General features: G+C 42.1%; 1 protein-coding gene across 1 annotated transcript in view; it reads right to left on the reverse strand.

Annotated features, from left to right (window-relative positions):
• The window catches only part of RNF141 (ring finger protein 141), a 56,819-nt gene extending 33,037 nt beyond the window's left edge, over window positions 1-23,782 (reverse strand). Inside the window, exons 1-4 of the mRNA XM_066582504.1 lie at window positions 23,660-23,782; window positions 22,438-22,630; window positions 21,329-21,437; window positions 19,386-19,570 (exon numbers count right to left, since the gene is read on the reverse strand). Of these exons, the coding sequence (XP_066438601.1) occupies window positions 19,386-19,570; window positions 21,329-21,437; window positions 22,438-22,574 (431 nt within the window). The 5' untranslated portion in view covers window positions 22,575-22,630; window positions 23,660-23,782. The remainder of the gene's footprint in view (window positions 1-19,385; window positions 19,571-21,328; window positions 21,438-22,437; window positions 22,631-23,659) is intronic.
• Between the last annotated feature and the right edge of the window lie 368 nt (window positions 23,783-24,150).

The following is a 24,150-nucleotide window of genomic DNA, read 5'->3' on the forward strand; positions in this document are numbered from 1 at the left end:
TCAATCACAAAAACAATCAAAAGAAGAGGACTCGCACTTTTTGGTCATGCTTCACGCTTGTCAGAAGTTGTCCCGGACCACGGTGCTCTAACCACAGCAATTGCTAGGAAATCGAGAGACAACCCCCTGCCGGATGGCAGAGGCCTCCTGGTCGTCCACGGCGCTCATGGGTGCAACAGATAGGCAACGGTACCTCCTCCGACATCAACACTGAATGGAACAATGCTCTCGGTCGTGGTCATTCTAGATCGGCGCTACGGACCCTCGTCGTCCAAGCGAGATAACTAACTAAGATCTGCCACGGCCTACATATACTAATAAGTGGTGATGAGACCTGCCACAGCCTACAAGCTGTGGACAAGACTTGCCGAGCATCGATACCCTTCATCACCATCACAGCAACAGAAGAGACTTCAATTACACACCGTCTCCAGATGAAAGGAGAAATCTCAGGACCGGCATGTTCATGGCCGATCGATAAAGTATAAAGTATTGTAATGGTTGTTTCAATAAAACATTAAAAATCAGCTGAGTGTCACGTCTTGTTTGAACTACATTTGTAGATATTAATAAGTGAACCCTTACAAATTCCCTGGATCTCACAATGTGGTCTGATTGTCTAGAATTGTGATTTAGATACAATGTAACAGACAGACAGCGGTACCGCTCGAGTCTGTTAGTGAACACATTGAATCATCATCCAGAGTGCAGGGAGAAGAAGTAACTGTGTGTTAATGCCAAGAGCTACTTGGTTAAAGGTGTTTCAGTAAATGGGTCGTCCATCCTTACACGGTTGATGGTCCGGGTTGGTATTGCAGGCAAAACTCCCACTAAATTCAAGGATGAATGATGGCCCAAAGATAGGCCATCAATAGTGTAAAGATGGACAACCCCTTTAAGAAGAGATTTGAAGTTCAGGTTTCACAGGTGCTATGCCCTTTCAAGGGGTTGTCCCACTTATGGAGTTCTGCTGCAAGAAGCAGACAGCACCATACATTGTGTAGTGGCCCAGGTTGGTACTGCAGGCAAAGTACTATTGCCGTACCAACCCCATAAACTGCATAATGTGCAGTAAGATATCAATATTGGCAAATGATACAAAACTATTAAAAGTAATTAACACAAGAGGACAGAATACAGTTACATATAGATCTGTGTACAGATGCAACTCCACATGCCAGCACACCACATGGATACACTGCCCGCGGGACGCACGGAGAGGAACAGGTACAGCGTAAACAAGAAAAACAAAACTCCGGCACTTCAGTGGATTCCAGAACAAAAACGTTTTATTTCATCTTTATAGATAAGAACAATTGCAGAAGATGTTTTTATTCACAAAGTTTAAATAAAACGCTGCTTTTATTCTGGAATAGAAGGAAATGTCGGAGTTTTGGTTCTACAGATCTGTGAACGGTTACAAATGCATCTGGATAAGTTGGAGGTTGGCAGAAAAGTGGCAGATGATGTAAAGCCCTGATAAATGTAAGGTCCTGCACGCGGGCAGGAAATACATCCACCAGTACACACTAAATGGGAAACACTGCGGACACCGACATGGAGAAGGAGTTGGGGGTTTTATAACCATAAGCTTAACTGGAGCAACCAGTGTCAGGCAGCTGCTGCCAAGGCAATTAGGATCATCGGGGGCATCAGAAGAGAGCTATAGGCACATCATAAATATACCAGGGGGCAATACAGAGACCCATCCCATCACATATTTATACCCAGAACTGTAAAAAGAGGGAGCTCTCTACATCTACAGAAAAAAAGTTTCTACAAAACATAGAAGGAGTTCTTTACTGTAAGAGCAGCGAGACTGTGGACCTCTCTGCCGGACGCTGTGGTGAAGGCGAAACCACTATAATACTACAAGAGGGACCAGGATGTTATATCACCGATTCGCGATGCAGGGATTACACACTATGCTACCATGTTTAGAGAATATAAATTGCTAAGGGGAAGAGAAGACTCTAGAAATTACTAGTAGGCCATAGTGGGGCAAATAAACTACTAAGGAGACACACCAGGGCCTCTAATTTCCTAAGAAAAAGTATCCATATAACACAAATGTAAGATAGGGACGAATAGAACTACTATAATACTGCCCCCTATGTACAAGAATATAACTACTATAATACTGCCCCCTATGTACAAGAATATAACTACTATAATACTGCCCCCTATGTACAAGAATATAACTACTATAATACTGCCCCCTATGTACAAGAATATAAATACTATAATACTGCCCCTATGTACAAGAATATGACTACTATAATACTGCCCCCTATGTACAAGAATATAACTACTATAATACTGCCCCCTATGTACAAGAATATAACTACTATAATACTGCCCCCTATGTACAAGAATATAACTACTATAATACTGCTCCTATGTACAAAAATATAACTACTATAATACTGCTCCCTATGTACAAGAATATAACTACTATAATACTGCCCACTATATACAAGAATATAACTACTGTAATACTGCCCCCTATGTACAAGAATATAACTACTATAATACTGCTCCTATGTACAAAAATATAACTACTATAATATTGCTCCTATGTACAAGAATATAACTACTATAATACTGCCCCCTATGTACAAGAATATAACTACTATAATACTGCCCCCTATGTACAAGAATATAACTACTATAATACTGCCTCCTATGTACAAGAATATAACTACTATAATACTGCCCCTATGTACAAGAATACAACTACTATAATACTGCCCCCTATGTACAAGAATACAACTACTATAATACTGCCCCCTATGTACAAGAATATAACTACTATAATACTGCCTCTAATGTACAAGAATATAACTACTATAATACTGCCCCTTATGTACAAGAATATAGCTACTATAATACTGCTCCCTATGTACAAGAATATAACTACTATAATACTGCTCCCTATGTACAAGAATATAACTACTATTATACTGCCCCCTATGTACAAGAATATAACTACTATAATACTGCCTCCTATGTACAAGAATATAACTACTATAACACTGTCCCCTATGTACAAGAATATAACTACTATAATACTGCCCACTATGTACAAGAATATAACTACTATAATACTGCCCTCTGTGTACAAGAATATAACTGCTATAATACTGCTCCCCTTTGTACAAGAATATAACTACTATAATACTGCTCCCCTATGTACAAGAATATAACTACTATAATACTGCTCCTATGTACAAGAATATAACTACTATAATACTGCCCCCCTATGTACAAGAATATAACTACTATAATACTGCCCCCCTATGTACAAGAACATAACTACTATAATACTGCCTACTATGTACAAGAATATAACTACTATAATACTGCCCGCTATGTACAAGAATATAACTGCTATAATACTGCCTCCTATGTACAAGAATATAACTACTATAATACTGCCTCCTATGTACAAGAATATAACTACTATAATACTGCCCCCTATGTACAAGAATATAGCTACGATAATACTGCCCTCTGTGTACAAGAATATAACTACTATAATACTGCTCCCTATGTACAAGAATATAACTACTATAATACTGCCCCCCTATGTACAAGAATATAACTACTATAATACTGCCCCCTATGTACAAGAATATAGCTACTATAATACTGCCCTCTGTGTACAAGAATATAACTACTATAATACTGCCCCCTATGTACAAGAATATAACTACTATAATACTGCCTCCTATGTACAAGAATATAACTACTATAATACTGCCCCCCTATGTACAAGAATATAACTACTATAATACTGCCTCCTATGTACAAGAATATAACTACTATAATACTGCCCCCTATGTACAAGAATATAACTACTATAATACTGCCTCGTATGTACAAGAATAAAACTACTATAACACAGCCCCTATGTACAAGAATATAACTACTCTAATACTGCCTCCTATGTACAAGAATATAACTACTCTAATACTGCCTCCTATGTACAAGAATATAACTACTCTAATACTGCCCCCTATGTACAAGAATATAACTACTATAATACTGCCCCCTACGTACAAGAATATAACTACTATAATACTGCCCCCTACGTACAAGAATATAACTACTATAATACTGCCCCTACGTACAAGAATATAACTACTATAATACTGCCCCCTATGTACAAGAATATAACTACTATAATACTGCCTCCTATGTACAAGAATATAACTACTATAATACTGCCTCCTATGTACAAGAATATAACTACTATAATACTGCCCCTATGTACAAGAATATAACTACTATAATACTGCCTCCTATGTACAAGAATATAACTACTATAATACTGCCTCCTATGTACAAGAATATAACTACTATAATACTGCCCCCTATGTACAAGAATATAACTACTATAATACTGCCTCCTATGTACAAGAATATAACTACTATAATACTGCCCCTATGTACAAGAATATAACTACTATAATACTGCCCCCTATGTACAAGAATATAACTACTATAATATTGCCCCCTATGTACAAGAATATAACTACTATAACACTGCCCCCTATGTACAAGAATATAACTACTATAACACTGCCCCCTATGTACAAGAATATAACTTACTATAATACTGCCCCCTATGTACAAGAATATAACTACTATAATACTGCCCCCTATGTACAAGAATATAACTACTATAATACTGCCCCCTATGTACAAGAATATAACTACTATAATACTGCCCCCTATGTACAAGAATATAACTACTATAATACTGCCCCCTATGTACAAGAATATAACTACTATAATACTGCCCCCTATGTACAAGAATATAACTACTATAATACTGCCTCCTATGTACAAGAATATAACTACTATAATACTGCCCCTATGTACAAGAATACAACTACTATAATACTGCCCCCTATGTACAAGAATATAACTACTATAATACTGCCCCCTATGTACAAGAATACAACTACTATAATACTGCCCCCTATGTACAAGAATATAACTACTATAATACTGCCTGCTATGTACAAGAATATAACTACTATAATACTGCCCCCTATGTACAAGAATATAACTACTATAATACTGCCCCCTATGTACAAGAATATAACTACTATAATACTGCCCCCTATGTACAAGAATATAACTACTATAATACTGCCTCCTATGTACAAGAATATAACTACTATAATACTGCCCCCTATGTACAAGAATATAATGGTTACAATCTGGGAAATACTAAAAAGATTTTAAAATAGAGTATAAATGAACAAAAAACAATTCTGCCTGCTGTGTGCAAACAGTTATCAATAAAGCTTTGTATGTTTGGAACACAGCTGAAGTCTGTTAGAATGTGAGATCTTTGTGAGGTCATCAGTGATGTCATAATGTAACTCACCTATAAAACAGCTTTGTGAGGTCATCAGTGATGTCATAATGTAACTCACCTATAAAACAGCTCTGTGAGGTCATCAGTGATGTCATAATGTAACTCACCTATAAAACAGCAGGTCACACAGACATTTGCTGGTTTTACCTCTTGGCGTTTACTAGAATCTTGCGATTACTAGAGTTACAGATTTTTCTACAGACATCAGAGCTGCAAATAATAAGTAAGTGGAAAACAATAACAAGTGCAGAACTGCAGGGAGATCCAAGTCCTGCTGGTGCAGACTGAAGGGTGGGGCATGTATTCTCCTGGGTGGGGTGGTGGTGGTGGTGGTGGGAAGAGTGCAGTTTTGGACATATATTCTCCTGGATGGCGCAGCGTTGGGCATGCATTTTCCTGGGGGCACAGTGTTGGCCATGCATTCTCCTGGGGGCACAGTATTGGCCATGCATTCTCCTGGGAGCACAGCGTGGGGCATGCATTCTCCTGGGGGCACAGTGTTGGGCATGCATTCTCCTGGGGGCACAGCGTTGGGCATGCATTCTCCTGGGGGCACAGTGTTGGGCATGTTTTATGATGTCATGAAGCACAATGTGATAACTTTTTCTCTTCTCTCCCTATTTGCTCAGCTCTGCAGTGATTTCGATTGGCCATGTTGTTGCCAACATTATCGATCAGATTACTTCTGCTGTTCCTTGTGACATCTGGATCACAGAAGGTAAGTGACTCTCATCTTCCCCGTTGTCTTACAGTAAATACTTACACCAGGTTCCAGATTATGGAACTATATATAAGAAGACTAGTAGTAATATGCATAGAGTTGTAGTCATCACTTTCTTACAATGCTGTCTCACATTCTTCTTTCAGGTTAATGGAGATGCGCCCCCTGCTGGAGAGCCCTCCATCATATTGGATATTTATATTACCATCAAAGAGTCTATCTTTGGGGTGAGTCAGAGTAGCACATTATACCCTTCCCTCTACAAGCTGTATTCCCCATCAGTCATATCGCTGACTAGATGGATATGATGGCCGACTCTCCCTCATTTCTCCTATGTTCTATTGCAGGTTGTTCCACCGGCTCTTCCACCCCCAAAATACATCTATTCTTATTTCTGGGACTGCTGGAAAGACAAGTTTGGGGTGAGTAATTCTGCTGCTACACATTGACCCCTTATTAACCGGCGCATTTTAGGCCCTAATGAACCAATGTCTCCGTTCCTTTTGACCGTCACATCAGAGCCGACCGCTGTATGAGGGTCTGTTTTCTGCAGCACAAGGTGTAATTTTTAATGGTACCACTTGGATAGCTATATGACTGTTTGATCGCATTTATATTTCATTTTAAGGGGGACATCAAATATACAAAATTAGCCATTTTCACCAAGTTCAGAGATGTTTTTTACATAATAAAGGGATTTGAGGGTTTTGACTATATTTTTTTATACTCCTCACCTTCCTGCATGTTTGTCCTATGAGGACCGGCCTCTCGCTAAGTTATAACGACCCCCCTGTACCCCATGATCACATCACCGGGCTGCAATGTGAGACATACGGAGCTGTTCTCTGTCTGCCTTTTACATGTCCTGCTCGCGGGGTCAGAGATTTTCGACACCAAACCCTCAGAGCTGGAGTCCAGCTGTCATCAGACGGTCGAGCCGCAGCTTCCATCGGCACGGGAGACGTCTGTCGGTATTATGATACAGCGTTGTAAAAAAGGCGCATGCATTGAATTAAGGGTGATTTATGAAAACCATTAAAATAAATGTATGAGCGGTCACTAAGGGGTTAATATAACGAACAGTAATGCTGAGCGACACTCACAATCTTCTCTTACAGATTCCCGTAGAAACATCTGTCCCAGACCAGTCTCCATCACGGGTCATATTTAAATGGCTAGACGAGAACATCTTTGGAGTAAGTGCAAAGTTTGGGATTAATGATCCCTAAACATTATCATTCTCACCTTTTTTTGAATGCTCCATAGGAGTGCACACTGCCCCCCATTATCCAGACCTCCGCACACCATTAATCACATCTCCCCACTGACTTCCAGACATTTAATCTCGCACTATGTTGTTGCAGGTTACTCCACCACCCACAGAGTCGCCGTGTTCATCCTTCATCACCCGGCTGCAGCAAAAGTTACCATGGGTGAGTATGATAATGACTTACTACTGTAACCTGCCAATACTTCCCATAAGGGGGCAGTAGAAGTGGGGACATAGGAGGGGTCGTCATTTCCAACTTCACAAGCTATATCAATGATTTGGTTGCAGGTTACACCAGAAAAGACACCAGAGACACCACAAGTGAGGCTCCAGAGAAGGATGGACAGGTTTCTACAGCAGCTTCATGAGGTGAGTATGAAATGTGCTTTCTGTACTATTATTACTAGTAGAACTAGATATTCACTTGTATTGGACCCTATTAGTTTCTAGTCTGTGTGCATACATATCATTTCTACCATTGCTTTATCCCTGCCATCCCCCAGGTTAAGGTCCCCTCAATCCCTCTAATTCTGTTCCCTCTTATCTCCCCGAGTTCCTATAATCCCCCATATTCCTCTAACAACTGTCTTCTTCTTATTGCAGGGACTAACTCCGTACACCTTTGGAGAACCAATAGAAAGCTTATGGGCCAAGATCATCGCATTTGAGATCTATTTCATCGCCCAATACATAAACGGCCTCATTATCACGTCTCTCTGTGGATTCATCTGGCGACTAATATTTAGGTCTCTCTGTGGATTCACCCTCATCACGTCTCTCTGTGGATTCATCTGGCGACTAATATTTACGTCTCTCTGTGGATTCATCTGGCGACTAATATTTAAAAGTAGAAGAAGAAGAGCCCGAAGAAGACGAATGAGGCCATAAAGAAACGCTGCTGTTTGGTGTCTGCAGCCAACACCAAGGAGATATTTATGGACCCAAGAAACACATCACTGAAGGTAAAACGTGGCGGTAATCTACCGGATCCCCTCCTGGGAACATAATGTAGAACATAAGGAGATCTTGTAATAAGAATCTAATCAGAACCATTTTTCTCCCTACAGCTCAGCGTCACGTATAATTTCCACTTCAAAAGGCTTATGACGCTCAAGACGCCTCCTCTACCGCAATGAGCGCAAGTGCTCCTACGCGTTCACTGTGGTTCGGCTGCGGTTCGGCTGCATTGCAGTGCTATGCCGAACTTAAAATACTTGGACTAAAGGTCCAAATCCCAGAAGTTTTAATGAAGGAACCTCACAACAAAGACAAATGTCTCCGTCTGTGGCTCGGCTGAGTCATGGTACGAACCTGGACTTGACATCATTGGACTACAGATCCAAACTCTGGGACTTTTTGTGAAGGACCCTCACACGGAATGCCTGTGGCTCGGCTGAGTCACAGTGCAACCTGGGTTCTTGGGCAACACGGTGGCTCAGTGCTTAGCGCTACTGCCTTGCAGTACTGGTGTCCTGCCAAAGGCAACAACATCTGCCTTGAGTTTGTATGTTCTCCCCGTGTTTGCGTTGGTTTCCTCCGGGTACTCCGGTTTGATCCCACACTTAAAAATATACTAATAGGTGGTCATGAGATCTGCCACAACCTACACTAATAGGTGGTCATGAGATCTGCCACAGCCTACACTAATAGGTGGTCATGAGATCTGCCACAGCCCTCTGGAAGACCTTGCGTGGCTTTGGCGTCCCCACATCCCTTCTAAACCTACAAAAGACACGCATCAGGGCACATCCGCCACAGACCGTATCAACAATTCAACCTCTGCTAGTTTTGAGATCTTGTCTGGTGTTCAACAAGGTTGCGTTTTGGCTCCCACACTCTTCTGCATGGCCATGGACTGGATTCTTCAGCGTATTGTCCAATGTAATGGGGTCACTCTTCCAGAGTACCACTTCACTGACCTGGACTGCGCCGACGATGTTGCACTCTTGGATGTTGCATCTAATAATCTGAGACACTCATTGGAACAGTTTGATTTTGAGGCGTCTTGTCTTGGGCTTCACATCTCCTGGCAATAAACCAAGCTGCAGAATCTAGGAACCAGCGCAATTCCTCCGGACATAGACCTAAACGGACAGAGAGTCGACGCTGTCAGTGAGTTCGTGTACCTCGGAAGCGTTCAGCACACAGATGGGAGGGCGCCTCCGGACATCCTGCGAAGAATACAACTGGCAGCCTCGGTGATGAGGTCCCTGGATAAACTCCGGCGGAGGCAGAACATAACACTCAGGACTAAGATTCAATTTTACCAGACCTGCGTAATGCCAATATTATGGTACGGCTTGAAGACCTGGACCATGCTGTCGTAAACCACTGAGCGTCTGGAGTCCTTCCACATGCGATGCTGATGCCAGATTCTCCGTGTCCGTTGGTTTGACTTCATCAGAAACAGCGAGATACAGGCTTGCACGGGGGCTTGAGTCAATCACAAAAACAATCAAAAGAAGAGGACTCGCACTTTTTGGTCATGCTTCACGCTTGTCAGAAGTTGTCCCGGACCACGGTGCTCTAACCACAGCAATTGCTAGGAAATCGAGAGACAACCCCCTGCCGGATGGCAGAGGCCTCCTGGTCGTCCACGGCGCTCATGGGTGCAACAGATAGGCAACGGTACCTCCTCCGACATCAACACTGAATGGAACAATGCTCTCGGTCGTGGTCATTCTAGATCGGCGCTACGGACCCTCGTCGTCCAAGCGAGATAACTAACTAAGATCTGCCACGGCCTACATATACTAATAAGTGGTCATGAGACCTGCCACAGCCTACAAGCTGTGGACAAGACTTGCCGAGCATCGATACCCTTCATCACCATCACAGCAACAGAAGAGACTTCAATTACACACCGTCTCCAGATGAAAGGAGAAATCTCAGGACCGGCATGTTCATGGCCGATCGATAAAGTATAAAGTATTGTAATGGTTGTTTCAATAAAACATTAAAAATCAGCTGAGTGTCACGTCTTGTTTGAACTACATTTGTAAATATTAATAAGTGAACCCTTACAAATTCCCTGGATCTCACAATGTGGTCTGATTGTCTAGAATTGTGATTTAGATACAATGTAACAGACAGACAGCGGTACCGCTCGAGTCTGTTAGTGAACACATTGAATCATCATCCAGAGTGCAGGGAGAAGAAGTAACTGTGTGTTAATGCCAAGAGCTACTTGGTTAAAGGTGTTTCAGTAAATGGGTCGTCCATCCTTACACGGTTGATGGTCCGGGTTGGTATTGCAGGCAAAACTCCCACTAAATTCAAGGATGAATGATGGCCCAAAGATAGGCCATCAATAGTGTAAAGATGGACAACCCCTTTAAGAAGAGATTTGAAGAAGTTCAGGTTTCACAGGTGCTATGCCCTTTCAAGGGGTTGTCCCACTTATGGAGTTCTGCTGCAAGAAGCAGACAGCACCATACATTGTGTAGTGGCCCAGGTTGGTACTGCAGGCAAAGTACTATTGCCGTACCAACCCCATAAACTGCATAATGTGCAGTAAGATATCAATATTGGCAAATGATACAAAACTATTAAAAGTAATTAACACAAGAGGACAGAATACAGTTACATATAGATCTGTGTACAGATGCAACTCCACATGCCAGCACACCACATGGATACACTGCCCGCGGGACGCACGGAGAGGAACAGGTACAGCGTAAACAAGAAAAACAAAACTCCGGCACTTCAGTGGATTCCAGAACAAAAACGTTTTATTTCATCTTTATAGATAAGAACAATTGCAGAAGATGTTTTTATTCACAAAGTTTAAATAAAACGCTGCTTTTATTCTGGAATAGAACGAAATGTCGGAGTTTTGGTTCTACAGATCTGTGAACGGTTACAAATGCATCTGGATAAGTTGGAGGTTGGCAGAAAAGTGGCAGATGATGTAAAGCCCTGATAAATGTAAGGTCCTGCACGCGGGCAGGAAATACATCCACCAGTACACACTAAATGGGAAACGCTGCGGACACACATGGAGAAGGAGTTGGGGGTTTTATAACCATAAGCTTAACTGGAGCAACCAGTGTCAGGCAGCTGCTGCCAAGGCAATTGGGATCATCTGGGGCATCAGAAGAGAGCTATAGGCACATCATAAATATACCAGGGGGCAATACAGAGACCCATCCCATCACATATTTATACCCAGAACTGTAAAAAGAGGGAGCTCTCTACATCTACAGAAAAAAAGTTTCTACAAAACATAGAAGGAGTTCTTTACTGTAAGAGCAGCGAGACTGTGGACCTCTCTGCCGGACGCTGTGGTGAAGGCGAAACCACTATAATACTACAAGAGGGACCAGGATGTTATATCACCGATTCGCGATGCAGGGATTACACACTATGCTACCATGTTTAGAGAATATAAATTGCTAAGGGGAAGAGAAGACTCTAGAAATTACTAGTAGGCCATAGTGGGGCAAATAAACTACTAAGGAGACACACCAGGGCCTCCAATTTCCTAAGAAAAAGTATCCATATAACACAAATGTAAGATAGGGACGAATAGAACTACTATAATACTGCCCCCTATGTACAAGAATATAACTACTATAATACTGCCCCCTATGTACAAGAATATAACTACTATAATACTGCCCCCTATGTACAAGAATATAACTACTATAATACTGCCCCCTATGTACAAGAATATAAATACTATAATACTGCCCCTATGTACAAGAATATGACTACTATAATACTGCCCCCTATGTACAAGAATATAACTACTATAATACTGCCCCCTATGTACAAGAATATAACTACTATAATACTGCCCCCTATGTACAAGAATATAACTACTATAATACTGCTCCTATGTACAAAAATATAACTACTATAATACTGCTCCTATGTACAAGAATATAACTACTATAATACTGCTCCCTATGTACAAGAATATAACTACTATAATACTGCCCACTATATACAAGAATATAACTACTATAATACTGCCCCCTATGTACAAGAATATAACTACTATAATACTGCTCCTATGTACAAAAATATAACTACTATAATACTGCTCCTATGTACAAGAATATAACTACTATAATACTGCCCCCTATGTACAAGAATATAACTACTATAATACTGCCCCCTATGTACAAGAATATAACTACTATAATACTGCCCCCTATGTACAAGAATATAACTACTATAATACTGCCCCTATGTACAAGAATACAACTACTATAATACTGCCCCCTATGTACAAGAATACAACTACTATAATACTGCCCCCTATGTACAAGAATACAACTACTATAATACTGCCCCCTATGTACAAGAATATAACTACTATAATACTGCCTCTAATGTACAAGAATATAACTACTATAATACTGCCCCTTATGTACAAGAATATAGCTACTATAATACTGCTCCCTATGTACAAGAATATAACTACTATAATACTGCCTCCTATGTACAAGGATATAACTACTATAATACTGCCCCCTATGTACAAGAATATAACTACTATAATACTGCTCCCTATGTACAAGAATATAACTACTATAATACTGCCCCCTATGTACAAGAATATAACTACTATAATACTGCCCCCTATGTACAAGAATATAACTACTATAATACTGCCCCCTATGTACAAGAATATAACTACTATAATACTGCCCCCTATGTACAAGAATATAACTACTATAATACTGCTCCTATGTACAAGAATATAACTACTATAATACTGCCCCCTATGTACAAGAATATAACTACTATAATACTGCCCCCTATGTACAAGAATATAACTACTATAATACTGCCCCCTATGTACAAGAATATAACTACTATAATACTGCTCCCTATGTACAAGAATATAACTACTATAATACTGCTCCCTATGTACAAGAATATAACTACTATAATACTGCCCACTATATACAAGAATATAACTACTATAATACTGCCCCCTATGTACAAGAATATAACTACTATAATACTGCTCCTATGTACAAAAATATAACTACTATAATACTGCTCCTATGTACAAGAATATAACTACTATAATACTGCCCCCTATGTACAAGAATATAACTACTATAATACTGCCCCCTATGTACAAGAATATAACTACTATAATACTGCCTCCTATGTACAAGAATATAACTACTATAATACTGCCCCTATGTACAAGAATACAACTACTATAATACTGCCCCCTATGTACAAGAATACAACTACTATAATACTGCCCCCTATGTACAAGAATATAACTACTATAATACTGCCTCTAATGTACAAGAATATAACTACTATAATACTGCCCCTTATGTACAAGAATATAGCTACTATAATACTGCTCCCTATGTACAAGAATATAACTACTATAATACTGCCTCCTATGTACAAGGATATAACTACTATAATACTGCTCCCTATGTACAAGAATATAACTACTATAATACTGCTCCCTATGTACAAGAATATAACTACTATAATACTGCCCCCTATGTACAAGAATATAACTACTATAATACTGCCCCCTATGTACAAGAATATAACTACTATAATACTGCTCCTATGTACAAAAATGTAACTACTATAATACTGCTCCTATGTACAAGAATATAACTACTATAATACTGCTCCCTATGTACAAGAATATAACTACTATAATACTGCCCACTATATACAAGAATATAACTACTATAATACTGCCCCCTATGTACAAGGACATAACTACTATAATACTGCCCCCTATGTACAAGAATATAACTACTATAATACTGCTCCTATGTACAAGAATATAACTAGAATAAAACTGCCCCCTATGTACAAGAATATAACTACTATAATACTGCCCCCTATGTACAAGAATAGAAATACTATAATACTGCCCTCTATGTACAAGAATATAACTACTATAATACTGCCCCCTATGTACAAGAATATAACTACTATAATACTGCCCCCTATGTACAAGAATATAACTACTATAATACTGCCCCCTATGTACAAGAATATAACTACTATAATACTGCCCCCTATGTACAAGAATATAACTACTATAATACTGCCCCCTATGTACAAGAATATAACTACTATAATACTGCTCCTATGTACAAGAATATAACTACTATAATACTGCTCCCTATGTACAAGAATATAACTACTATAATACTGCTCCCTATGTACAAGAATATAACTACTATAATACTGCCCACTATATACAAGAATATAACTACTATAATACTGCCCCCTATGTACAAGAATATAACTACTATAATACTGCTCCTATGTACAAAAATATAACTACTATAATACTGCTCCTATGTACAAGAATATAACTACTATAATACTGCTCCCTATGTACAAGAATATAACTACTATAATACTGCTCCTATGTACAAAAATGTAACTACTATAATACTGCTCCTATGTACAAGAATATAACTACTATAATACTGCTCCCTATGTACAAGAATATAACTACTATAATACTGCTCCCTATGTACAAGAATATAACTACTATAATACTGCCCACTATATACAAGAATATAACTACTATAATACTGCCCCCTATGTACAAGGACATAACTACTATAATACTGCCCCCTATGTACAAGAATATAACTACTATAATACTGCTCCTATGTACAAGAATATAACTAGAATAAAACTGCCCCCTATGTACAAGAATATAACTACTATAATACTGCCCCCTATGTACAAGAATAGAAATACTATAATACTGCCCTCTAGGTACAAGAATATAACTACTATAATACTGCCCCCTATGTACAAGAATATAACTACTATAATACTGCCCCCTATGTACAAGAATATAACTACTATAATACTGCCCCCTATGTAAAAGAATATAACTACTATAATACTGCCCCCTATGTAAAAGAATATAACTACTATAATACTGCCCCCTATGTAAAAGAATATAACTACTATAATACTGCCCTCTATGTACAAGAATATAACTACTATAATACTGCTCCCCTATGTACAAGAATATAACTACTATAATACTGCTCCCCTATGTACAAGAATATAACTACTATAATACTGCTCCCCTATGTACAAGAATATAACTACTATAATACTGCTCCTATGTACAAGAATATAACTACTATAATACTGCCCCCTATATACAAGGATATAACTACTATAATACTGCCCCCTATGTACAAGAATATAACTACTATAATACTGCCCCCTATGTACACGACTATAACTACTATAATACTGCCCCTATGTAGAAGAATATAACTACTATAATACTGCCCCCTATGTACAAGAATATAACTACTATAATACTGCCTCCTATGGACAAGAATATAACTACTATAATACTGCTCCCTATGTACAAGAATATAACTACTATAATACTGCCTCCTATGGACAAGAATATAACTGCTATAATACTGCCTCCTATGTACAAGAATATAACTACTATAATACTGCCTCCTATGGACAAGAATATAACTACTATAATACTGCCCCTATGTACAAGAATATAACTACTATAATACTGCCCCCTATGTACAAGAATATAACTACTATAATACTGCTCCCTATGTACAAGAATATAACTACTATAATACTGCCTCCTATGGACAAGAATATAACTACTATAATACAGCTCCCTATGTACAAGAATATAACTACTATAATACAGCTCCCTATGTACAAGAATATAACTGCTATAATACTGCCTCCTATGTACAAGAATATAACTACTATAATACTGCTCCCTATGTACAAGAATATAACTACTATAATACTGCCCTCTATGTACAAGAATATAACTACTATAATACTGCCCCCTATATACAAGAATATAACTACTATAACCCCTTCCCGCTCCAGGACGTACCGGTACGTCCCGGGAGCCTGGTACGTCCCGGGGATAGCGCGGGATCACATATGATCCCGCGATATCCCGCAGCGGGAGCCGGCTGTCAGTAACAGCCGGCGTCCCACTCCAACAGCGGGGGGACATCGGAGATGCGCCCGCCGCTGTTAACCCCTTCCCTGACGCGATCTAAGTAGATCGCGGCAGGGAAAGAGTTCACAGAGGGATCGCGATCCCCCTGTGTCTCCGGCTGGCGTCCTTTATTGCCTGTGCCTATAATCGCTGTACAAGCGATAAGGCATGGGAGAGCAGTAGCTCTGCCATGCCTTATGACAGCGATCATAGGCACAGTGATGTAAGTCCCTCAGAGGGACTCAAATAGTATAAAAAAAAGGAAAGAAAAGTGTAAAAAAAAGAAAAATGTAAAAAAAACCCTTTTTTATGCTTTTTCTAATATTAGCATAAAAAAAGGAAATAAAAAAACTAAAACCCCCCATATTGGATATTGACGCGTCCGTAACGACGTGTACAAAAAGTTGAACACGCTTTTTATTTTGTACGACAAAAAGCGTAAAAAAAAAAAACGCTAAAAAACAGAGGCAAAATGCTCATTTTTAGCATTTTGCCTCACAAAAAATGCAATAAAAGTGATCAAAAAAGCCGCACATTTCCCAAAATGGTACCAATAAAAACTACAGGTCGTCTCGCAAAAAATAAGCCCTTAAAGAGCTCCGTACATAGAAAAATAAAAAAGTTACAGGACTTTGAATGCAGCTATAGAGAAAAAAAAAAAGATTTCCAAAAAAAAGGGGGTTTTATTGCAAAAAAGTGTAAAAACCTAAAAAAAATATAAAAATTTTGGTATCGTTGTAACCGTACCGACCCGCAGAAAAAATTGTGTGTGTCATTTATGCTGCATGATTAACGCTGTAAAAAAAAAACTATGGCAAAATTGATGTGTTTTCTCTCCCTTTTATTAAAAAAATAAATAAATAAATTAAATTTTACAATATTGTCTATGTACCCAAAAGTGGCACAGATAAAAACTACAGATCGCCACGCAAAAAACAAGCCCTTATACGGCCGCGTCCACGGAAAAATAAAAAAGTTATGGCTTTTGAAAAATGGAGATGGAAAAATACCAAAAAAAAAAAAATCGCTTGGTCCTCAACGCCAAAATAGGCCGTGTCATTAAGGGGATAATACTGCCCCCTACGTACAAGAATATAACTATTATAATACTGCCCCCTATGTATAAGAATATAACTACTATAATACTGCCCCCCAATGTACAAGAATATAACTACTATAATACTGCCCCTATGTACAAGAATATAACTACTATAATACTGCCCCCTATGTACAAGAATATAACTACTATAATACTGCCCCCTATGTACAAGAATATAACTACTATAATACTGCCCCTATGTACAAGAATATAACTACTATAATACTGCCCCCTATGTACAAGAATATAACTACTATAATACTGCCTCCTATGTACAAGAATATAACTACTATAATACTGCCTCCTATGTACAAGAATATAACTACTATAATACTGCCCCATATGTACAAGATTAGAACTACTATAATACTGTCCCCCTATGTACAAGAATATAACTACTATAATACTGCTCCCTATGTAGAAGAATATAACTACTATAATACTGCCCCCTATGTACAAGAATATAACTACTATAATACTGCTCCCTATGTAGAAGAATATAACTACTATAATACTGCCCCCTATGTACAAGAATATAACTACTATAATACTGCCCCCTATGTACAAGAATATAACTACTATAATACTGCTCCCTATGTAGAAGAATATAACTACTATAATACTGCCCCCTATGTACAAGAATATAACTACTATAATACTGCCTCCTATGTACAAGAATATAACTACTATAATACTGCCCCCTATGCACAAGACTATAACTACTATAATACTGCCCCCTATGTACAAGAATATAACTACTATAATACTGCCCCCTGTGTACAAGAATATAACTACTATAATACTGCCTCCTATGTACAAGAATATAACTACTATAATACTGCCTCCTATGGACAAGAATATAACTACTATAATACTGCCTCCTATGTACAAGAATATAACTACTATAATACTGCCCCCTATGTACAAGAATATAACTACTATAATACTGCCCCCTATGTACAAGAATATAACTACTATAATACTGCTCCCCTATGTACAAGAATATAACTACTATAATACTGCCCCCCTATGTACAAGAATATAACTACTATAATACTGTCCCCTATGTACAAGAATATAACTACTATAATACTGTCCCCTATGTACAAGAATATAACTACTATAATACTGCCCCCCTATGTACAAGAATATACCTAGTATAATACTGCCTCCTATGTACAAGAATATAACTACTATAATACTGCTCCCCTATGTACAAGAATATAACTACTATAATACTGCCCCCTATGTATAAGAATATAACTACTATAATACTGCCCCCTATGTACAAGAATATAACTACTATAATACTGCCCCCCTATGTACAAGAATATAACTACTATAATACTGCCTCCTATGTACAAGAATATAACTACTATAATACTGCCCCCTATGTACAAGAATATAACTACTATAATACTGCCCCCTATGTACAAGAATATAACTACTATAACACTGCCCCTATGTACAAGAATATAACTACTATAATACTGCCCCCTATGTACAAGAATATAACTACTATAATACTGCCCCCTATATACAAGAATATAACTACTATAATACTGCCCCCTATGTACAAGAATATAACTACTATAATAATAAAGTGCAGTTGGATTCGCAGATCTTTTCACATCGGATGATGTTTGGTTAATAGTTTGCACAGAAATCAGATAGACACATAATATACGGGTTGCTATATGCCCCCCTCGCCCATCCCCCGTCCCGCTATCCCAGTGACGTTACAGATTAGTTGTCGGTGACATTTGCTCTCTGGATCCTCTTGTTTGACAACCAGTTCAGGATGGATCCAACATAAACATGTGGGAGCAGGAGGAGCGGGTTTTAGTGTAGCGAGCCAACTAGCAGACAGGAAAGATTCATTGTAAGCAGGCGGTCTGTGCGCTGACGTGTGCGCCCATTATCTACCTTCCCATTAACATGCTGGTCTGGCAGGAGGAGAGGGATGCCAGGCTGTGGGCGCTCTCCTCGGCGGCCGCGCTGCTCTGGGCGTAGACGCCGGTGGCGTGACTGGTGATCTCCTTGTAGAGGTGGATGAACTGGTAGAGGTTCATGATGCGGGACACCTCCACGATGCCGCTCGTCTTATTGATCTACAAGAGAGGGAGCGTGTAAATAGAGACAAAACGAGGCTGTAGAACTACAAGTCACAGCATGCCACGGTTAACATGCTGGGACCTGTAGTTACACAACAACTGCAGACCCGAGTCCTGATCCACTAATAGACATTACTTTACCGAGGACATTAAGGAACTCTGGAGATACTTTACTAACACTTATACTCCAATCACTTCCAAAGCTGCATACACAAATCTGCTCGTTGTCAAATAGAAACCATCAACATTGACTTCGAGAGAGCAAGTAAACTGAACACAAAAACAAAAGCAAAGACATCTATGAATCCTGCTAAGCTGACCGTGAACAGGGACCGAGCAGAATGGTGAGCGCAGCTCCGGATGGGACTAGAGGGTAAAAGGTATGGCATGCTATAAAATCAATCCAATGTAAGTAAAGAAAAAGCAGTGTGCCATAATAAATGCCTCTGAAGCTCTGCTAAGAGCCTATAATGCACCGCAATCTGCTGCACTGCATTCTGGAAGATGTAGTGTATTCTTCTCAGCTACAGTACAGTGCGTTGTCCAACACTGCCGCTCCCACAATGCATTGCAGCTGAGCACGCTGCTCCGTACAGAGTCTGAACCAGTAGAGGGAATGCAAAAATAACTGTAGGTTCAGGGCAGCGGGACCCCGCAGAATAGTGGCTGCAGCTCTGGATGTGACTGGAGGATAAGAGATGATTTAATACAAGCTCAGTGTTGCACAAGTTATAAGGTATCTGCCTACTGGCACTGTGTGATTACAGGACTATGAGGTGTACATATGAAGTCCTCCTGAGGGACCTAAGAGCCCCCCAATAGGTGCCAGTCGGGGGGTGGCATAACCCACCATCTATATACACCCATAAGTGATATACAGGGAGGCCGGAAAGTCTTCAGACTACTTCTCTTTTTTAATATTTTGTTACATTGTGGCCAGTCGATATTTCACCATTTCCCCATCATTCAGCACTCAGTACCCCATAATGATAAAGTAGGGGGGGGGGGGGGTAACAAAAGATCGGCACTGACATAAGTATTCACACCCTTTGGTAGAACACCTGAAATGTAGCTCTTGATCATCTTTGAGATGTCCTTGAATGGACTCGCCTTTAGTAAATTAAGTTAACTGGGCATGACCCCCCTCACCACTCACAATGCATATCAGAGCCAAAACCAGGCCATGATGAAAAAAGATCTGCCCGTAGAGGTCAGAGAGGATTGTGTGGAGGCGGGGGAAGCTACAAAACATTTCTGCAGCCCTGAACGTTCCCAAGAGCCCAGCGGCCTCCATAATACTTACATGGAGGAAGTTTCAAACAACCGGGACTCTTCCTAGAGAGGACCCACCAAACTAAGTGATTGGGAGAGAAGGGCCTCGGTAAGAGAGGTGACCAAGAAGCCAACGGTCACTCTGGCTGAGCTCCATAGATCCTGTGTGTAAATGGGAGGAACTTCCAGAAGGTCGACCATCACTGCAGCCTCCACCAATCTGGGCTTTATGGCGGAGCGGCCAGAAACACGACTCCTCAGTAAGACAGATGGAAGCCGCCTGGAGTTACCAAAAAGCATCTAAAGACTGTGAGAACAAGGCCACAACAGACCAACATGTGAAGAGAATGTAAACGGTCTGAAGACTTGAAGTCCTCCTGGGATGTGGCAGAGCCCCCTCAAGTGGTGGCAGCGGGCATTACACGCCTACAGTGATATACTCAGCCTCTACAACTACAGATGACTGACAGCAGCACAACCCACCTTGGTGCACAAAATACGGACGGCAACTTTCCACAGAGCGGAGGAGTCTGATCCCGGCTGCACTTCAAACAGGAGGTGCTTCTCCTGCCCGGTGGCCAAGCGTGCCGTACTGTAGGGGGAAGCAGGCGGGATCAGAAAAACATACAACACCCTCCACCACCCCACGGCCCACCCCGAGATCAGCGGCACAAACTATGGGCAAACGAGTGAGGTGGTCTGTATGAACACAGTGCATGAGAGACTGCAAAATGATGTGGTCCTGACGCCGAGCCCTCCGCCCGCCAGAGCCGACGCGCCCCCCGCCGCCAAGCCCTCCACCCGTATGGGCGCCCACCGCCGCCGAGCCCACCCACCGTCGAGCCCTCCACCCGTATGGGCGCCGCTAAGCCCTCCACCCGTATGGGCGCCGCCGAGCCCTCCACCCATATGGGCGCCGCTGAGCCCTCCACCCGTATGGGCGCCCCCTCCCCCCGCGCCGAGCCCTCCACCCATATGGGCGCCGCTGAGCCCTCCACCCGTATGGGCGCCCCCTCCCCCCGCGCCGAGCCCTCCACCCCCCGCGCCGAGCCCTCCACCCGTATGGGCGCCCACCGCCGCCGAGCCCTCCACCCGTATGGGCGCCGCCGAGCCCTCCACCCGTATGGGCGCCGCTGAGCCCTCCACCCGTATGGGCGCCCCCTCCCCCCGCGCCGAGCCCTCCACCCGTATGGGCGCCCACCGCCGCCGAGCCCTCCACCCGTATGGGCGCCGCTAAGCCCTCCACCCGTATGGGCGCCGCCAAGCCCTCCACCCGTATGGGCGCCCCCTCCCCCCGCGCCGAGCCCTCCACCCGTATGAACGCCCCCCCGCGCCGAGCCCTCCACCCATATGAATGCCCCCCCCCCGCACCGAGCCCTCCACCCGTATGAACGCCCCCCCACGCCGAGCCCTCCACCCGTATGAACGCCCCCCCCCCCTTCCCCGCGTGCACCGAGCCCTCCACCCGTATGAGCACTCCAGTTGTGGAGCATTATAGCATAACGTTCCTCAGCGCAGTTATGCCACGTGATGGAGAGGGGGGTGTTGGATACAAAGCGTACGTGTTGACTGATATATATATATCCTCTTACACATCGTTAAGCTCTGCGACTCGCCCCAGGAATTCCTCGTACGTCAGGAAGCCGCTCTCGCGCACCAGGGTGGCATGTTTGACCACTTTCTCCGGAAGCTTGTTCATCACGGCCTGGCTGGTGAGCTGCTGCCCCATGGCTGGGGGGCAACCGAATCCCTCCGGCCAGCGAGCCTAGGTCCTGTACAGCAGTCCTGCAGAAGGGGGAACGCAAATCAGCAGCTGCCCCCCAAAACATTCCAGCACCCCTCTGATGACGCCCTCCGCGGCGCCACCGACACACAACGCCATCCGGTACATGGGTACGGCGCAAACAGCGGCCTCCGTATCCGTGTGTCAGCAGAACTGCAGCGACAGCCGCTGTATACACAACACGGAGCGCGGCGCCACCGACCCACAACACAGCTGCAGGCGCGATAATCCTGCGGGGGGGGGGGGGGGGGGGCGTAAACATACCTCTGTGTATATCACAGTGCAAACGTATGTGTGTGTGTGTGTATATATATATATATATATATATATATATATATATATATATATATATACACACACACACACCCCGACTGCCCCTTTATTGCCCCCCTTCCCGGCCCTCTCATGATTGGCGCTTCCCTGTATGGTAATGATCCCCGTGACCCCGGAGCGCAGCGCCAAATCACGTGACAAGTTTCCGTGGATCCACATTAGGCTTTCAAACGCGAGCGAAATTAAAATACGGAATCCGCGATCGTCGCCCTCACGGACAACGTGCGGCGCACCGCAAACATTCAAACAGAGCGCTGCCTGTCGGCTCACAGAGCGCCAGCGACTGCAGTTTCCGTTCGTGAAAAGAAAATCGCAGCATGCTCTATTTTTGCGCAGATTCCACGCGGTCGTGAATTCCGCCTCATCGCCTAGTGACGGCACGGGAAAAGCAGGGATGTAAAAGAAAAAAATCTGCAGTGCGCATATCTGACGGCGAGGGCGGAGCTTACAGGTGTGCGCGGACGCCGGCCGGCGCAGGTCAGATTCCGCTATGTGTATACTGTACATACACGCGTGTGATTGGCCCTCAGTATATACATACCTGTGTCATGCCTGAGCCAGTATACACATACATGTGACTGTCCGCATGTACTCACCTGCCTGGGACTACATACCTGCGTGTGTGCGTCAGTGTAAACAAACCCGTGAGTGTCCGTGCAGACATGCCTGTGGGTGTAGGCTGCCGAGTATGTACCTACCTGCGGGTGTAGCTGACAGGGTGGCCATGTGTATCCAGCAGCGCCCGGTGACAGCGAATACCAAGCTCACCCCAGAAGTAGCCCGTTCGCGCATCGGTTTGACCCATCCACGGCGCCGTACACAGCTGACATGCGCCCCGCCTCCCTCCTGGCATCCCCCAACGTCATCACGCTACTGTTTCTGAAGCGCGGCAGCCATCTTTAATATGGGAAAGCCTTCCAGTCAGGCTCTGGTGGTTGCCTAGTAACAGAGGCCTCTGTGACAGACGTGATTCTAACCTGCTGTGGAGCCCCAGGGTGGTCCCTGCAGCAGAGAGGGGGCTCCAGCACTTCTTCCCCATCTGCTCTAACGTTTTATCTGCCTTTGGTGCATTTCCGGTATCCATTGCAGAATTGTGAATGCAGCTCTCGGTGTAACTGGAGTTGTAAATAGAATGTGAGGTGCTGATAATGTATTGGGGGAATCACTGAATGTAGGGACACCATAGCTG

This window comes from Eleutherodactylus coqui, chromosome 11 (genome assembly GCF_035609145.1).
Source record: "Eleutherodactylus coqui strain aEleCoq1 chromosome 11, aEleCoq1.hap1, whole genome shotgun sequence".
Classification (NCBI taxonomy): Eukaryota; Metazoa; Chordata; class Amphibia; order Anura; family Eleutherodactylidae; genus Eleutherodactylus; species Eleutherodactylus coqui.